We start from the raw sequence: 15,575 nt of genomic DNA, 5'->3' as shown, positions 1-15,575 counted from the left end.
AACCAAACTGAGCGTTTGAGCCGCTTAGGCGCCCTGCCAGGTAAATGACGCTCCGCAACGTGGTGACGTCATTCGGGGCGACTGGAATCGATGAGGGAATCGTTTGCAAAAATGGCAAACAATTCCAAGGAATTGAAACAGTGGGAACCGGTTCTCAACAAGGACCGGGTTTCGATACCCATCCCTACCTGCAATACTAGAAACACTTTCCTTAAACTTTTCATTGATAGAGTAATCTGGGTTTTTATCCAATAACACAATAATATAAGATTTGTTTTGGATCTGTTGGATTACTCATACCTAATTCCAGAGAATGGCTATATTTTGTTTTTACTTTTTTAAGGCCTTTGACACAGTTGAACATCAGTTTTTACACCATTAACTTAAAAGCTTGGCTTTGGAGACTTTGCAACACTATCAGAACGCTGTAACGTTAAACATGGGTCATCAGCCAGATTTAATATCCACACCCACCCACACAAGTAGGGCCTTGGGGTGCGGGTGTGTCACCAGGGTGCAGGTGTGTCACCAGGGTGCAGGGGAGGCATTCCCCCCCTTCTGGCCACCTGTGCCTCAATTTTATTCCACAACTTAGACATCCACATTACTCACACTCTCATAACACATACATAGAGGGCCTTGAGGGTGGGCACATTAACGGCGTCCAGAGGACAGTCTGTGTATTCAACCCTACCTCTGGCGCCGGTGCCCACCTCTCAATTTTAAATCCATGTAGACATTGAGGGTTCTCGGGAGGGGCCGTGCTAACACCTGCTGCTCTCTGGCAGCAGCACCATGCTCTCCCGTGTTTTAAATGCACTTTAGAACAACACACAGCAACACTACACATGAGTGAGAGGAGGGAGGTTTGGGGTCTTCACACCCCCCCGTTCTCTGCTGGCCATCGGGGCGGGGGGGCTGGGAGGTGGTGTTGGCCGTCCGATTGGGATCTGGGATGCGGGGCCTCCCTGCTGCTGCGGGGCCTGGGGCGGTCTGCTTGCCTCCACCCCGGGGGAAAGGGTCACATCTCTTGGGTCTGGGTGCCGTTTCCCCCTCTGGGGGCGAGGGTACCTGGACCCGGGGTATAGAATATGTTTGGGGAGTGTGATTGTGTGTACATGTCCATTTATGTCTATCCCTACGTTGGGTGAGTGCTGAGTATTTGTATATGTGTGCATGAGGGTGGGAATGCATGTTTGTGTCTGTGTGCGCCTGTTTGTCTGTGTCTATATGTCAGGTCGGGTCTTACACTCCACCTCTCTGGGAACTCCCAGGCCCTCCAAAGTGTGGAGGCCTATCTCCCCTCACCACACTTCCTGCCGGTGACTGATGCCCTCAGGGGTCGGTGCGTTGATGGTTCCTGGTGTCCAGGGCTGGGTGCTCAGGTATGTACCAGCTCACTCCCGGTGGCTACTTGGCGGGGCCTGGCGCCTGTTGCTCGGTCAGGCCTCTTCCGGAGCAAAGGAGGCCCTCGGGGCCTGCAGCTCGGTTCACACTGGCACAGCTGGCTGCTGGCAGAGCCGGCGGGCACGCCAGTGCAGCCCCCTCTGGCTTCTGCTCCGTGGCTACTGGGTGACCCTTCGTCTGGGGATCTCCTCAGCTCTTCCCAGGAGGGTGGCACGGATGCCCCTCCGGTGGTCCTCCTTGGGCTCTCGCACTCTGGGGCCTCTGGATGTCTGGAGCCTGGATCTCCTCCATGCCTGCTTCATGCCCTGGGGGACGGGGCTATGACTCTCTACACCCTCTAGCAGACCGTTACATGGGGAAACCTTTTGAATACAAGCGTGCTGATCCACACAGGTGTGCACACGGGTGTTCACTGTCCATAGACATAAACTACACCTTTATTGGCTGCTACTTCAAATCACATTGTGCGCTGTCTGTCCTGCGTGCTGCACAACAACATTCAATATTTAGTATTTACTGCTGTTCACACTTAGCTAGATTAATGCGATGGTGTTGTGTTTAGTATGTTGCTTTGTTTTTTTGCTTGTTTTCTCTTCTTTTTCTCTCAACAGGTGATCCAGGAGATTTTTTTTTCTTTCTCTTTTTAAGTGTCCTTTCTCACTGTCCCTTTTCTCTTCTGTTTTTCTTTTCCTTCATCTTTCTTTCTCCCTGTCCTATCCCCCAGCCATGTCTGTCCCGTCTGTAACAACTGAAAATAAAATAAAATAAATAACAACAACAAAGGTCGATCAAATGGACCAATACGGCAAGGCTGTGATGATCCATTTGTAGGGATGCAACGATACCAATTTTTTCAAACCGATCCGATACCGATACTTGGATCTGAGTACTTGCCGATACCGAGTACAAAAACCGATACTTCTACCACACACAAGTTAAACTTAACCAGTAGTAAAGAAACGACCCCAGACAACTCTTTAACCCAAACGAAACGTTTACTGAACGTAAGGGCAGAGACAAATACTGTACAACACATCCCTTTTTTAAACTCAAATGATATTCCAATTCCTTAACCAAATGAAATACACTGTATAAATGAAATAATTCCCTTTCAAATTATATTAAACAACCCAACTTATGTTATCATCTTTTGGTAAGTGACTCACTAATATACACTCCAAAACACGTTATATAAATCCACTAAACACACAATATTCACACATGGGGCCCACACACACTCACACTTGTTGCAGGCCTGTTTGCTGCTCACGCCCGGACGATGGAGAAAAATCCTCTTCTCCCAGTAAGAGCACAAAGTCTGACTTACAGTTCCGTTGCCGGTAGATCGCCGTTCACCAGTCCCACACTAAATCCACTCCCTGCGGACCCGATGCTGTCTCTGCTACAGCGCGTTAGCGAGTCACTGTCCAGCTCTCCGACAGTTCATAGCGGCTGCCTCCTTGGCGAAGCCAAGCAGTCCGGGCTAGCCTTTAGCCTCGGCGGTCGTAGCTGGAAACACAGCACGGTGGTGCGACCATTGAAACAAAAAGTCACTTCACCCACACTCTGTTGTGAAGCTCTCACACGGTCAGTTTTCTAGTCACACACTCTTTTGTGCTGGTTAACCTCAGTAAAACTAGCCGGGTCTCTCACTTTGGTTCAGCTAACCTCGTTCATCTCTCCATGCCGTTCTCTTCTCCTCCTCCATTGCAACAGATACACAGGTCCCGTTTTATGCTACCTTCACGGGCCTCCAGAAAATGAGAACTCTGAAAATATTTTAACTCCTTCAGAGTTACATACCATAAAATAATACTTTTATGATTAACATAACAGTTTGATTGCTCTAATTACCTGTATTTACCTTGCGACATATTACAGGGCAAATTACATTCAGGGTAGAGTTACATCACATAACATCAACTGTGAACACCTTATGTTACTGTGGCGTTTAAGTCCATGGGAATTATGAGTATCCACTCCCAAATTCCCATCCGGGCTACATTAGTATCGGTTCATGGTATCGGTTAACTTTTACGAGTACGCACACATTTTACAGTATCGGCCCCGATACCCGATACCAGTATCGGTATCGGTGCATCCCTATCCATTTGGCAAAGTAAATCCATTTGGTATCCTTGTTGGTCTTCAGACAACAATTCTGACGGCTAAAGAACCAAATGGGACAGACAAAAAAAAAAAAAAAAAAAGAACATCAGTTTTTACACCATTAACTTAAAAGCTTGGCTTTGGAGACTTTGATTGATTGATTGATTGATTGATCATACTTTATTCATCCCGAGGGAAATTGGGTTAAGGCTGCCAGCCGTGCCAGCGACATCTTACCCTCCGACCATACATACATGACACAAACATCACATGGGGAAGACAGGTCAGAGGGGTATAACATGGAAAAGCACAACATGAGGAAAGATAAGGAGAAAAAAATAACTCCCCCCAGACTGAGCTCCAACAGGGAGATCAGTTTGAGAACAGAAAAAAACACCTCTGCACATAGCACATGAAAAAAAGCGTGAGAGACAGCCGATTTAGACAGTACATCCGGGCCTGGAGCCTATGCGCTGGTCTCCTTGATCCACCGTCTGCATCGGAGGGGAATAAGCGTCGAAGGCGTTTGGAGGGGGAGGGGGGATATGTGTCTGTGTGTGTGTCCAGAGTTCAGCTGAGACAGTGTCCTTCGCCCTGCCAGGCTAAGTAAACAGTCTTCCAGCCAACCCAGGTGGACTTGCATAGAATGGGAAGAACAGTCTAAACACAGTCGTTATCAGGGTGTTGTTGTTCAGCTCCAGCCTTGAGACCGCAGCAGGCGCCAAAGGGGTCTCCGAATGAAGTCATGGTGGTTTTTACTTTAGTGCGAACAACTCATATGAATTTCAAAGCTGTTCTAACAGTAACACTATCAGAACGCTGTAACGTTAAACATGGGTCATCAGCCAGATTTAATGTGCAACGAGACGTCAGACAAGGCCGTCCAATGTGACAGTATCTTTTGCTTCTTGGTGCTCAGCTGCTTTGCTCCCATATAAAATTATGCAAACTTACAGCACATTTCTATCACTGACAGGACAATTATTAGTGAACCTGCTGATGACACAACATTGTTTTTAAAAGGTAGCTCACAGATTTCTTATGCAAGTCTTCTGTAAAGCTTCAGTCTTTGCCTTAATCTTAAAAAGTGCGAATTATTAACAGTTAAGGAGTGTAATACTGATTTGGTCTCAAATATCCCTGTGAAAAACTCAGTTATCCTGGCATTAATATTGAATGTAATGAATCACAGCAATGTTTCAACATTTTCAATCCCATAAAAAAGATTAAACTTGTGGCTCCAACGAGATTTGTCATTAAAAGGGAGAATTCTGCTTTCAAAGGCTGAAGGAATCTCAAGACTCGCATCATGGTGCAATCTCTGGATGCTGACCTGCATGTAAAACTATAGAGCTCTGTTAGATTTTACATGGAATAATGTGAGGTAGTGTAGAGCGAGTGGTGAGGAAAGTGATAAGTAGAGAGCATCAGCAGGCTGGTGTTCTTCATTTCTTGGCATCTCCATTCTACCATCTTAAAACAACCTCAGTTGTCAAAATCTCACTTGTTTTATTCTGAATTTTACACACAGGAATAAGATTATTCATCCAACTGACAAAATCATTTACACAGCTGGTTTGAAACGTTTGAAGAAAATTCAAATCACCTGATGGTTCAGTAGTATTTGCTTTAAAGGCATATGAGTGGATGTAAACTGTAACATAATGCTACCATAACAAACCCGGGATCGTAGAGCAAAGTTACACCAGCAAAGTCTAAACTAAAGCATTATGGAAAATAACATGGGATAATTTATCAATATGTTCAAGGGACAAGTAAATAAGTTCAAGCCTCAAAAAGAACTGAACTCATTTTCTGAAAAAAGCAGTCTTGATAAACGATTACTGAATTTTCTTGAATTTGTCACAATAAAAGACACTTTCACATTTGATTGAATGAAGAATTTCTTAAAGATCCCAAACTCCTTATGGAATTTTATTCCACATCCCTTTTTTTTCACTGGCCCTGATTTTCTTTTGCTCTGCAAAAAATTTAAAAATTAACAAAATTCCCCTAAAATGATCATATTTTCCAAAAGAGATGGCTCGGGCCTTTATCTATGCACAGAACTTTAGTAACGTTGTTACGTCGCGCCTCTGAACAGGAAACAGAACCCATTCTGCGTCCTCGGGTATCTGGAACTGAAATTTGCAAGTCTTGTTTTCTTCCAACCTCTAAAAAGAAGAACGGGACAAAGGAACCTGTTTCTTCCAGATTGCACATTTCTACCCTCTTTTCGACCAAACTGGTCCGGCTCTGTGGAAAATATCTGCTGGCACAAAGTCTAGTTTTTACCACAAGAATTCTTTGTGCCCAACAAAGTAAAGGAAGTTATTTTAGCCTCGTTTCTCCTTATGTTGGAAGAATAGTTTGGTAACACTGATACTGACAGTAAACTCAGTTCTCACCTTTATGTTACGAACCTGCTACTTATACTGTCCAAATTCTACCTTCATAAATCCAGGTTCTCCTGTAGTAAGCCAAATTTCATTGAATTACTTTTGTATATAAAGCATTATATTTTCTCAATAATGGGCAGCAGAATAAGAACGTGTGGCCTTTTTAAACATTTGAACTTCTATGATGTTGTGCTGGAACGAGTAGAAACCGCGGGCGCTTTGTGCCTATGGTACACTAACTTGTATCTTCTGTACTCCTTCCTGTGTTCTTGCCAGCCTGATGTGCGCCATGTTTAGTCTCGTTGTCCTCAATAAAGTTAGGTTTAAAAAAAAGTGACGTTCGGTCAGCTTTCTCCCGCCCACACTGGGACGGCGTTCCCACTGGCTGCCAAGTTTTAAGTGAGAGGTTTTCTGTTTGACGTTATTTATGTCACAGATGTCATAAAAGCGCATTCTACTGTTTTCTACTGTCTCATTACGGGGTTCGTTTATTTAGGTATGTTCTACTTTATTCGTTTTTACTCCTGTGAGCCGTTTTGTTTCACTTATATCTTTTCTGACGGAGCTGTAACTAAAATGATAATGTTTTAAAAAAAAAAACAGCGTGGGGATATTATTTTTAGGACTTTGTTGACTCGTCTTTATTACTGTGTAACATTAGCTGTAGTAGCAATTTAATGTACAGCTGTCGTATGTTAGGCTTGTAGTTTTTGTCTGCAGTTACGTTACATTTACGCACCTCATCCCAGTGTTGGGGTAATTTATCAAACTCATATCCAGATATTGTCCGGGAACAGCATGAGAGTTTAACATGTGACTTTAGATTCTGTTTGTAATTAAACAGAGAGATTCATTTTGTCCTTTGTACTGATAAAAATGGGTGTATATGGTTTTTGTTTCATCAGTGGAGTTTCGCTATGAGCTACATCTTAAGTGTGGTTTAGCTTCCGCTTTTTTTCTTCTTCTTTTTTTGGATATATCAGAATCTGCTTTATGTCAGTTGGGTGCCTCCATACACCCAACAATATAAACTGCATTGAACCAAACTATTAATATTCATATGAGCAACTTCCTAGTTTGACCTTGCACAGTTTGGCATGCTCTGTTAGACTGTTAGGAGTCACAGGGTGTTTTCCTCTTTCTGTCGTGACTTTTTTCTCTGTTCTGTGTGCAGGAACATGGCTGATGGTGACACGCAGAGAGAGGGGGATGTGGTGGATGCCAGCCTCTTCAAATTGTGGTAACCATTGTGCATTACTGCTCACTGTCTGACTCCCCGTGCAGTCATATGAAACAGAAAGTTTCTGCAGGATGCTGTACAGTCTGTGAAAAACATGTACACCCAATGATTCAGCAGCTGGCAGAACCACGTTTAGCCACACAAGCTTGAATTAATTGTTTCCTGAATGACTTTGTCAGTGTGGCACATCACTGTAGAGGAATATTGGCTCGCTCTTCTTTACTACATTGCCTCAGTTCATTGAGACTTTGCAGGTATTTAGTTATGCTCAGCTCTCTTCAGGTCTCGTTACAGGACTTCGGGTGATTGCAGCACGCTGATTCTTTGCTTTTTCAGCCTTTCTATTGTAGATTTGCTGGTGTCATCAGGATCATATGAGCCTTAGCTTTAGCTATTAGGCAGATGGCCTCACAGTTCACTTTAGAATAATTTGCTATGGAGAGGAGTTCATGATTGACTCAGTGCCTGTCTGCTTGGTGCCCAGGTCCTGTAGCTGCAGACCAAGCCCAAATCATCCCCCCTCAGTCAGCATGACGTGCTCTTTCTGGTTTTCTCCAGATATGTGAAGCCCTGCTACCATGTTCTTTTTAGAGAGAAGAGGCTTCCTCCTTTCAAACAAGCTGCACTTTTTCTAATTTTCCTGTCATTAACCTTATCATTTAACTTACTAAGTGTTGTTTTTCTAATTTCTCTGAGCATTGCCTGACTCCTGGAAACAGTTTTGGCATTGTAGTAACACCTGACCTAAACAAAGACGTTTATCTACAAAATGTATCTGCACAGTTGTTAAAATGTTCTTTTAAGTATGATGCCCGCTAAACAAGTGTTCTTCAGGTTTTCAGTGAAGGGTGATCACGTTGTGTACACTTTCAGGAAACAAGCAAATGCAGGAAAGGGTAAGACCAAGGAAACGAACAGCAGCAGACCAGAAGCCTCTGTCTCTTACCGCTACAAGATGGACTACCCATGCATCGGCACCTGTTTGGTTATCAACAACAAGAACTTCCAGCCAACAACAGGTAACAGTGGGTCCATCCTGCCCCTCAGGCCACACTGACTCTTATTGCACACACAAATAGGTTTGGCCACTGCCATAGTCACCACTGCGATTTGACTACTGCTGTTTTTCATGGAGTTACAGCACAGAGGAATCGTGCTGTGACAGTTAACAGAAACACTTGATTAAAAAGACCATAAGAAGCTGGAGTTTGTGTCATTGCTACAAAGATCAGGCTCTAGTATCATCAGTGCTAGGTGTCACAGTCAGGGTGAAGTCAGGATACACTCTTTGAAACTATACTGAAGATGCTGATGTTTACAGTGCGCTGCCTTTTCGCTGGTGTGTCTCTGCAGGGATGAACACTCGTGATGGCACAGATGTTGATGCTAAAAATGTTGAGAACACCTTCGGTAAGCTGGGCTACAAGGTCAAAGTGCACCATGACCAGACTGTGGCGCAGATGAAGAAACTAATGCTAGATGGTAAGAAGAGTTTTGGTCATTCATGTTTACGTCTGTGTGGAGAACAATCCTGCCCGTGCTGTTACACTGAAGTCAGTTTGTCAGCTGATACTGTCTGCAGCTGGATCACGCTGGTGATTCAGTTTAATGCTCTTTTACTCTTTTTGCACTGTGAAAGAGACACTCCAAATGCAACAGCAGGTATATGTGCAGTCATTATTTATATAGATAGATAGATGTGGAAAAACGTAATTTTTCCAACCTGGTCTCAGTGAGCAACTATACAAACAGCACTCTCAGCCCCCAAAGACTGCGTTTTTTTTTAAACTATGCAGTTTAGGTTATTCAGGACTTGTAGCTGTTTAATTTCTTTCCTAAATGGTTTCTTGTGATTGTTCAGTCAAAGCTTCATTATCATCATACGACCCCTAAACCTGAATGTAGGGAATAAACTATGCAGAATTTATGGGAAACTGCAGGAACTGTCCAAATCCTGACGATGAATGAATAAATAAACACTTTAAAAGTATTACGTAGATGTCTTAACAGTAGTTTTAATAATAATGTGTGGATTGCATCATTTTAAAATGCTGTAAATTGCCCGCTGCGTTAACCGCCTGTGCTCTGCACATCTCTGACAAATCGCTGCAGTAATTTTAAGGCCAGCGTTTACAGACAGGTCAGAGAGGCAGAGCATCAAATCAATCACACATTAGCTGATCGTTCAAACAGAAAGCCAACGACTTCCAAATATCCGCTCTATGCCGGCTGTGATTCGAACACATGTAAATGCTCTTCCAGGAATCAGAGACAGAAACTCTTTACAGAACTCTGTTACAAAAACAATCATTTTCTTTTTTCCCCCAAACTTTATGACAAAGTTCAAATGAGGGATTTTTGCTTTTCTCCTTTTAGCGCTCATAATTCAGCGGCCGCGCTTCGTTTGCATATCGTCGCCTCTGAATGATCGAAGAGATAAGCAGCAAACCCCATCTCTGCCTGTCTGTGAAACCTTCTTAGTGCCATCGATGTGTTTTGTCCTTTAATAAAATTAATCACAAAAGATTTTTCGATTTTTATTTTACTGTTAAAATCAATTTTTAAAAGTACGCAGTCCAGAGTACGTTACTAAAACTGTAACGTAACGTTACATCTGCAAACTTTAAGACATCATGTTGAATTTATCACAGAGTGTAACTTAAAAATAAGAAGTAGTTTATATTTGGTGCAACGATCTGACAGAACACACCTGTTTACTTTATTTCTGTCACTCAGACAGAGAAACAGCACAGAGCTGCGTTCATGAAAACTCTGACATCAGAGTATCAGTGTTTTTAATCTGTGAGAGCATGAACTCTCCTCCTTGAAATAAATAGTTGGTAAAAACTGAATTTCAAGCAGGAAAATCTTAAATGTGTGGAATTCGCATAGCAGGATAGACTGCTTCTTTTCTGTGGTCCTCTGATGTCCCGTTTTTGGGAAAACACCATGAGGTTGCTTCTGTTTGCTCAGTCCTGCCTCAAAAAGTCTGAATGGTCAAACTATACATTTCAAAACTTAACTTTAAGTTTTTATATTTTAATATTTTAATGGGCGAAGAGGTTTACAACCAAAACTTTCAAAAGAATGTGAAATTCAACTCTGTTTTATTTATATAGTGCCAAATCTAAACAGTGCTTTATATTATAAGGTAAAGACCGTACAATAATACTGAGAAAGTCATCTATAGCTAACTATCCAAGTCAAAGTTTTTTGGAAGAAAGCGCCATCTCCTGGTGACACTCTGGAATTGAGTGAAAAGTGTTGGAGTGTAAAAATAGATCCACTCCGAGGCTGACCCCTGGATGACCCCTGGATGACCTCTGGCTGAAAGTGGCAGCTTGGAGTGGCCATATCTGTAATTAAAAAACAAAACAAGAACCCCAAACACCTGGTCTTTAACATCTTTTACGATTATTTAGATACAATCCCACATATGACACTGCATCATTAGTATCACTTTGAGTCTGATTTCAGATCACTTGTCTGACTCACCTTGTCATCATTTTGTATTTAGAAACACCTAATTTTGTACTTTCGGTGAAACTACACATCTGCTTCTGCAACCTTCCATCTGTGTCACTGAGACTACAGTTTCCAACGAGTCTCAGACTAACTAGGTTTTATTTGTGCAAGAACACAAACTGAAGCTAATCCTCAGGAACAGAGAGATGTACTTTCAGCTGCTCTTTATTTCTAAGGGGATCAGTCCAGAGGATGGATCCACATGATGGCTGAGCACAGCTTTATGCTGGATGGCCTTCCTGACACGACCCTCACATATACTGGGACCAGCACAGGGAGTACACAACCCTGTGTGTGTGTCTCTTCTTGAATCAGGGATGTTTTATGTGTACAAGGAAAGTGTTAACCACAACACCATGATGCAAGATCTCAGAACCAATTATGAGTTAATCAGAGGCCGTTTGTGTGCTGCCACTGCCCAAGCAACACACCTGAGTTCATTACACTCAGCTGCCCCTCGGTTCAGTCAGCTGCTACACCACCCAGAGACATGTGGCCCGTCCTCAGGAATAAATCAATCCCAAGTCTGTGCTGCTCAACCAGCTTCCTGTTAAACGCCATAACTGACTTTAACCTGCTGTGTTTAGTTTTCCTCCCATTCCATGATTTTTTTGTTTTTGTTTGCAAGAACAGTTTTAACAGATCAGATTTCCAGCCTGGATCTTATCACCCTGTCCAAGTTTCTTATCTTATCTTAAATCATTTTAACTTGATATGTAAAATGTTAGAAATGACACATGGCTGTAAAGTGTGCACTTTTAATTAACAAATAAAGTAATCGGCATAACATGTGCTACTAAGCCACCGACAGCTCTCCCAAAGCTTCATGTTAGCTGCTAGCATTTGTTAGAGGGCTATGCTAGCTAACAAAGCAGACTGGACTGTTTGGGAGTGTGAGCTTTAATAGGCAGGAGCTCAAACAGCGTACATGTACTGCAAAATTATGAAGTACCTAAAAACCTAAACCTATTGTAGTAGCACTCTTTAAAACAACTGGACTAATAACTCATATTGTTTCCCATCTATTCTGCTGTGTTTGCAGCATCCAAGGAGGACCACAAGAACAATGCATCATTCGTGTGTGTGCTGCTTAGTCATGGAGATGAGGGCGTGATATACGGCACCGATGGCCCTGAAAGGTTCGATACCCTGGCGAAGTACTTCAGAGGAGACTGCTGTGCGGGTCTGGTGGGGAAGCCAAAGCTCTTCTTCATTCAGGTTAGTTAATAATGCCAATTTGATACACTTCTGTGAATACAGTCATGTTTTCATTTGTATTTGATCAAATTGTAAAATATTTCCTTTGATCGTAATTTGCTTTGGAACTTTGATAAGAAGTCTAAACTCACTTTCAATGAGAAAAAGCTAATTACTACATGTTCCCAGACTATGTTCCCTTTCTACAGTTAATGCCACCTTAAAACGGGTGTAGCTAATACCAAATATTAGAGAGCAGTTATCCCCATTTCCTCAGGAGGCGTTGCCTTTTCGAGGCTTCCCTTCTGAATTACAAATTCCTCTTAACAATGTTACACTGTGTCACTGCACCATCTTGTGGTACGCATTGGTATTACACCCAGCTCTACTTCAACATACCCTCCTGAGACCCAGCCGATTCATTATGTCCTCTGTAGTGGACAAAATGAGTTCAACTGAAAGATGCTAGTTTTCCTCAGTATTCAGGAGGATGACAGACACAAAAGTTTTTTCCTGAAATTCTGTTTTTGGTTTAGTCCATTCTGGAAAGTTATAACAACTTTTAAACACAAGGATGTACACACCTGCTTGACTGTGACAACATGAATGCTTTTGGTGCTAAGATTAAAAATACATGCAAAAAACTGGATGTCTAGCTGTACATTACATCCTCCATCCACCAGAAACATTAGGGTAGTCACGCTTAGCTTATTCCCAGCCACCTCACCTGGAGCAGGCGGCTGGGTGGGGGAGGTCTGGCCATCTCTACTTGGATTAGTGTACCTGCGACGCAGAGATGGATAAGTGACCAAAAATGAATGAATGGATGGAGCTTATGAAAAAGTACATACAAGCAGTTTTTAGCAGATTTGACTGGTGACTTTATACAGATGTTTATACAGATGTTTCAAGATTTCTGCCAACTGGAGCTTGAAGAAGGACTTTGATCATATCTGCTTCTCCTTCCTTTTCAGGCATGCCGTGGTACAAACCTGGATGATGGAGTCATTGAGACCGACAGTGGAGGAGACGAGCAGACGTCTGAGAAGATTCCTGTGGAGGCCGACTTCTTATACGCCTATTCCACCGCTCCAGGTACAGACAGTGTTTTCTGTTATCTTAATAGACTACATCACATTTTGGCTAAACGGTGGACTCACATGGAGGCCAGTGGGAAAAGGTGAGCTTTATTTGAACTGATGGCAAAGTCCATAAAAAAGACCAAAAAAAGTGCAAATAATACTTAATCTCCAAAAAATTAAAAGACAAGAAATGGCAGGTAAAAAATAGACACTTTGATAAAGAACACAGGAGAGACAGGGATTTACACGCTTACTGCGATAAGATCAATGCTTTAAGCTCAGTATGGCGCCCACATACAGAAATGGGACATTAAAATATATGCCTCAAACATGTCGGAGAAAAAAAAGGGGGAAACTATTAGGATAATGACGCAGGAGATGTCAAACTAAATGCAAAACACAGGAGACAATGACTACCAAAATAAAACAGGAAATGAAAGATAGCCACGGAAACAGGGAGACACTTAGATACAAGAACTTTACGGGATGAATAACAATAAAAGAACAAACTCTAACTGAGAAGGAAAGAGGAACAGGATACTAATGGAAAAAAACCCAATGAAACCAGACTTACAGAAACAATACCAAGAACCAGACGGCCTGAAGGAAGAATGGAAATAAAAACCAAAAAATTAAACACAACTCTGAAAACCGTGAGTTCAGAAACCGACCTACGTGCCAAATATAGAGACTTTTAACTTGAAAAGGCAACTGATGTAGGAAAGCAGAGTGTTGTGATCGATGGCATAAATCATCATCACTTCAAAAATTCTGGACACACTTTAATGACCACTAAACCTCTGTGATTTTTTACAATAACTAGTTTATCTTTTCATGGATTTTGACTCTGGAATATCTGTTTTTAATTTGTTGTATGAATAAAATACAACACTTCATTATATTCAGACGTCTTTCATGGTTCATTTTTGAGGTATATTTTTTTCTGCTCCAGTACAACCATTTATCTAACTGATTTTAAGTGGGCTGGATGTATAATATAATTAAATGTCTTAATACGGCCTTTAGGTGATCAGTCTGCTAAAGTAACAGCTGAGATGACTGTGGCAAGGACCACATACACACACACAGCGTTGTCAGTTTGCTCAGTTTATTGTCTATGGCAGTAGATTCTGTTGTTTTGGTGCTCTGCACGCTGGAAACAGTCACTCCATGTTTTTCTGCTCTGCTGTCACTGAAAAAGCCAAGAAGATGTCATCTAACCTGACCCAGCACACCTGTGTTTCAACCACGCCTCCCTGTGAGCTCACTGTGTCGCCCCTCCTCTGCAGCAGGCCAGAGGCCACACCTCCATCACAATGACTCTAAACAATGCATTGCTTTCTCACTCACTGCAACCTACATGGCTCTGCTTGATGCTGCTGAGTCACATGACCACAGGAGATCGGAATGCAGCAGAGCAGGGAGGAGGGGGCGGAGCAAAGCGTGCCTGCATGAGAGGAGCATTGCTTCCACACACGTCTCCTTTCTGATGAATGAGAGCAACTTACAGGGGACAGACAAACTAAAGCATTGAGCGTATCGGGCTAGTATCGATCCAATACCAGCCCCAGTATCAGTTCTATTGATATTTTACTGCATAAAATGATATTAAATTAAATAGAGTACCATCGTAGTAATAATAAACACACAACTGAACTAAACAGATGCCCTCCCATAGATCATTGTTTTGTCACAGTCACCAGTCCAGCTACTTTATTAGTGTCAGGATTGTGTATTATAGTGAACGATCACCTCCTCACTGTTGTGTTTTCTAAGAGCACTAACACTGTCACCCTCCTGCAGGATACTACTCATGGAGAAACACAACCTACGGCTCCTGGTTCATACTGACGTTGTGTGAGATGTTGGAGTGCTACAGTCGGAAGCTGGATCTGATGCAGATCATGACACGAGTCAACTACGGTGTTTCACGCTACTTCGAGTCCTCCAGCAACCTGCCTGGATTTGCTCGCAATAAGCAGATCCCCTGTATCGTCTCTATGTTGACCAAAGACTTTTACTTCCCCGTCTAGATTTACATGGTTGAACCTCAATGATCTTTGTTCTCCTTGACCAAATGCAAAGTCTGATGCTGTGCTGCAGCTGATGCAGAGCAGGATGACAGTGATTTAAATGTGACTAAACCCATTTGCACAATCTGCACTTAGATTCGTGATACTTTTATTGATTTTAGTGTTGGATCAGTTTACCTTTTATATTTTGTGTGTTTATGTATGTTTGTATTAAAGTGAAAAAAACCATTAACAGTGTTGCGACAGTTTTGGGCGCTCCACATGTTTTCGCCATCTGTCGTATTTTTATGTTTTGTTGGCCTAACAAGGGCATGTTTTTGGACCTCATATTGAGAGTTCTAGTGAACATCTACCAAACTCAGGTTCAACACTTTGAATCATCAGTTCTTTCTGAGCTTTTGAAAATGGGAGGTTATGTGTAAAACATTTAATTCAATACATGTGTTAAAATCCTTGAATTGAAGCTGAAGGTCCGCACTTCAGTCACATCTTCTTTGTTTGATTTAAAGTCCGCTCTGGTGGAGTGCAGAAGCAGGAGTCCACACACTCACGGAGCTGACCATGTGACAGGCCAGATGTTTTG

The 15,575-nt window shown here is 42.4% G+C and overlaps 1 protein-coding gene across 1 annotated transcript; it reads left to right on the top strand.

Annotated features, from left to right (window-relative positions):
* The first annotated feature begins 6,265 nt into the window (after window positions 1-6,265).
* LOC116333961 (caspase-3-like) lies at window positions 6,266-15,220 on the top strand. Its single transcript, XM_031757256.2, has 7 exons — window positions 6,266-6,411; window positions 7,090-7,155; window positions 8,029-8,174; window positions 8,509-8,637; window positions 11,723-11,898; window positions 12,852-12,972; window positions 14,763-15,220. The coding sequence occupies exons 2-7, from the start codon at window positions 7,094-7,096 to the stop codon at window positions 14,990-14,992; spliced, it is 864 nt and encodes a 287-aa protein (XP_031613116.1). The 5' UTR covers window positions 6,266-6,411; window positions 7,090-7,093; the 3' UTR covers window positions 14,993-15,220.
* The last annotated feature ends 355 nt before the right edge of the window (window positions 15,221-15,575 follow it).

The sequence above is a fragment of the Oreochromis aureus genome, linkage group 2 (assembly GCF_013358895.1).
Source record: "Oreochromis aureus strain Israel breed Guangdong linkage group 2, ZZ_aureus, whole genome shotgun sequence".
In the NCBI taxonomy this organism is placed as follows: domain Eukaryota; kingdom Metazoa; phylum Chordata; class Actinopteri; order Cichliformes; family Cichlidae; genus Oreochromis; species Oreochromis aureus.
Note: the sequence above shows the minus strand (reverse complement) of the source record. Positions and strands in the feature narration are given on the sequence as shown.

Bases quoted from the DNA above. Each gene is read 5' to 3' on its own strand.
- LOC116333961 (XM_031757256.2), top strand. From the start codon at position 7,094: ATGGCTGATGGTGACACGCAGAGAGAGGGGGATGTGGTGGATGCCAGC. The intron at 11,899-12,851 runs GTTAGTTAATAA...CTTCCTTTTCAG, and splicing joins CAAAGCTCTTCTTCATTCAG to GCATGCCGTGGTACAAACCT. The intron at 12,973-14,762 runs GTACAGACAGTG...ACCCTCCTGCAG, and splicing joins CGCCTATTCCACCGCTCCAG to GATACTACTCATGGAGAAAC.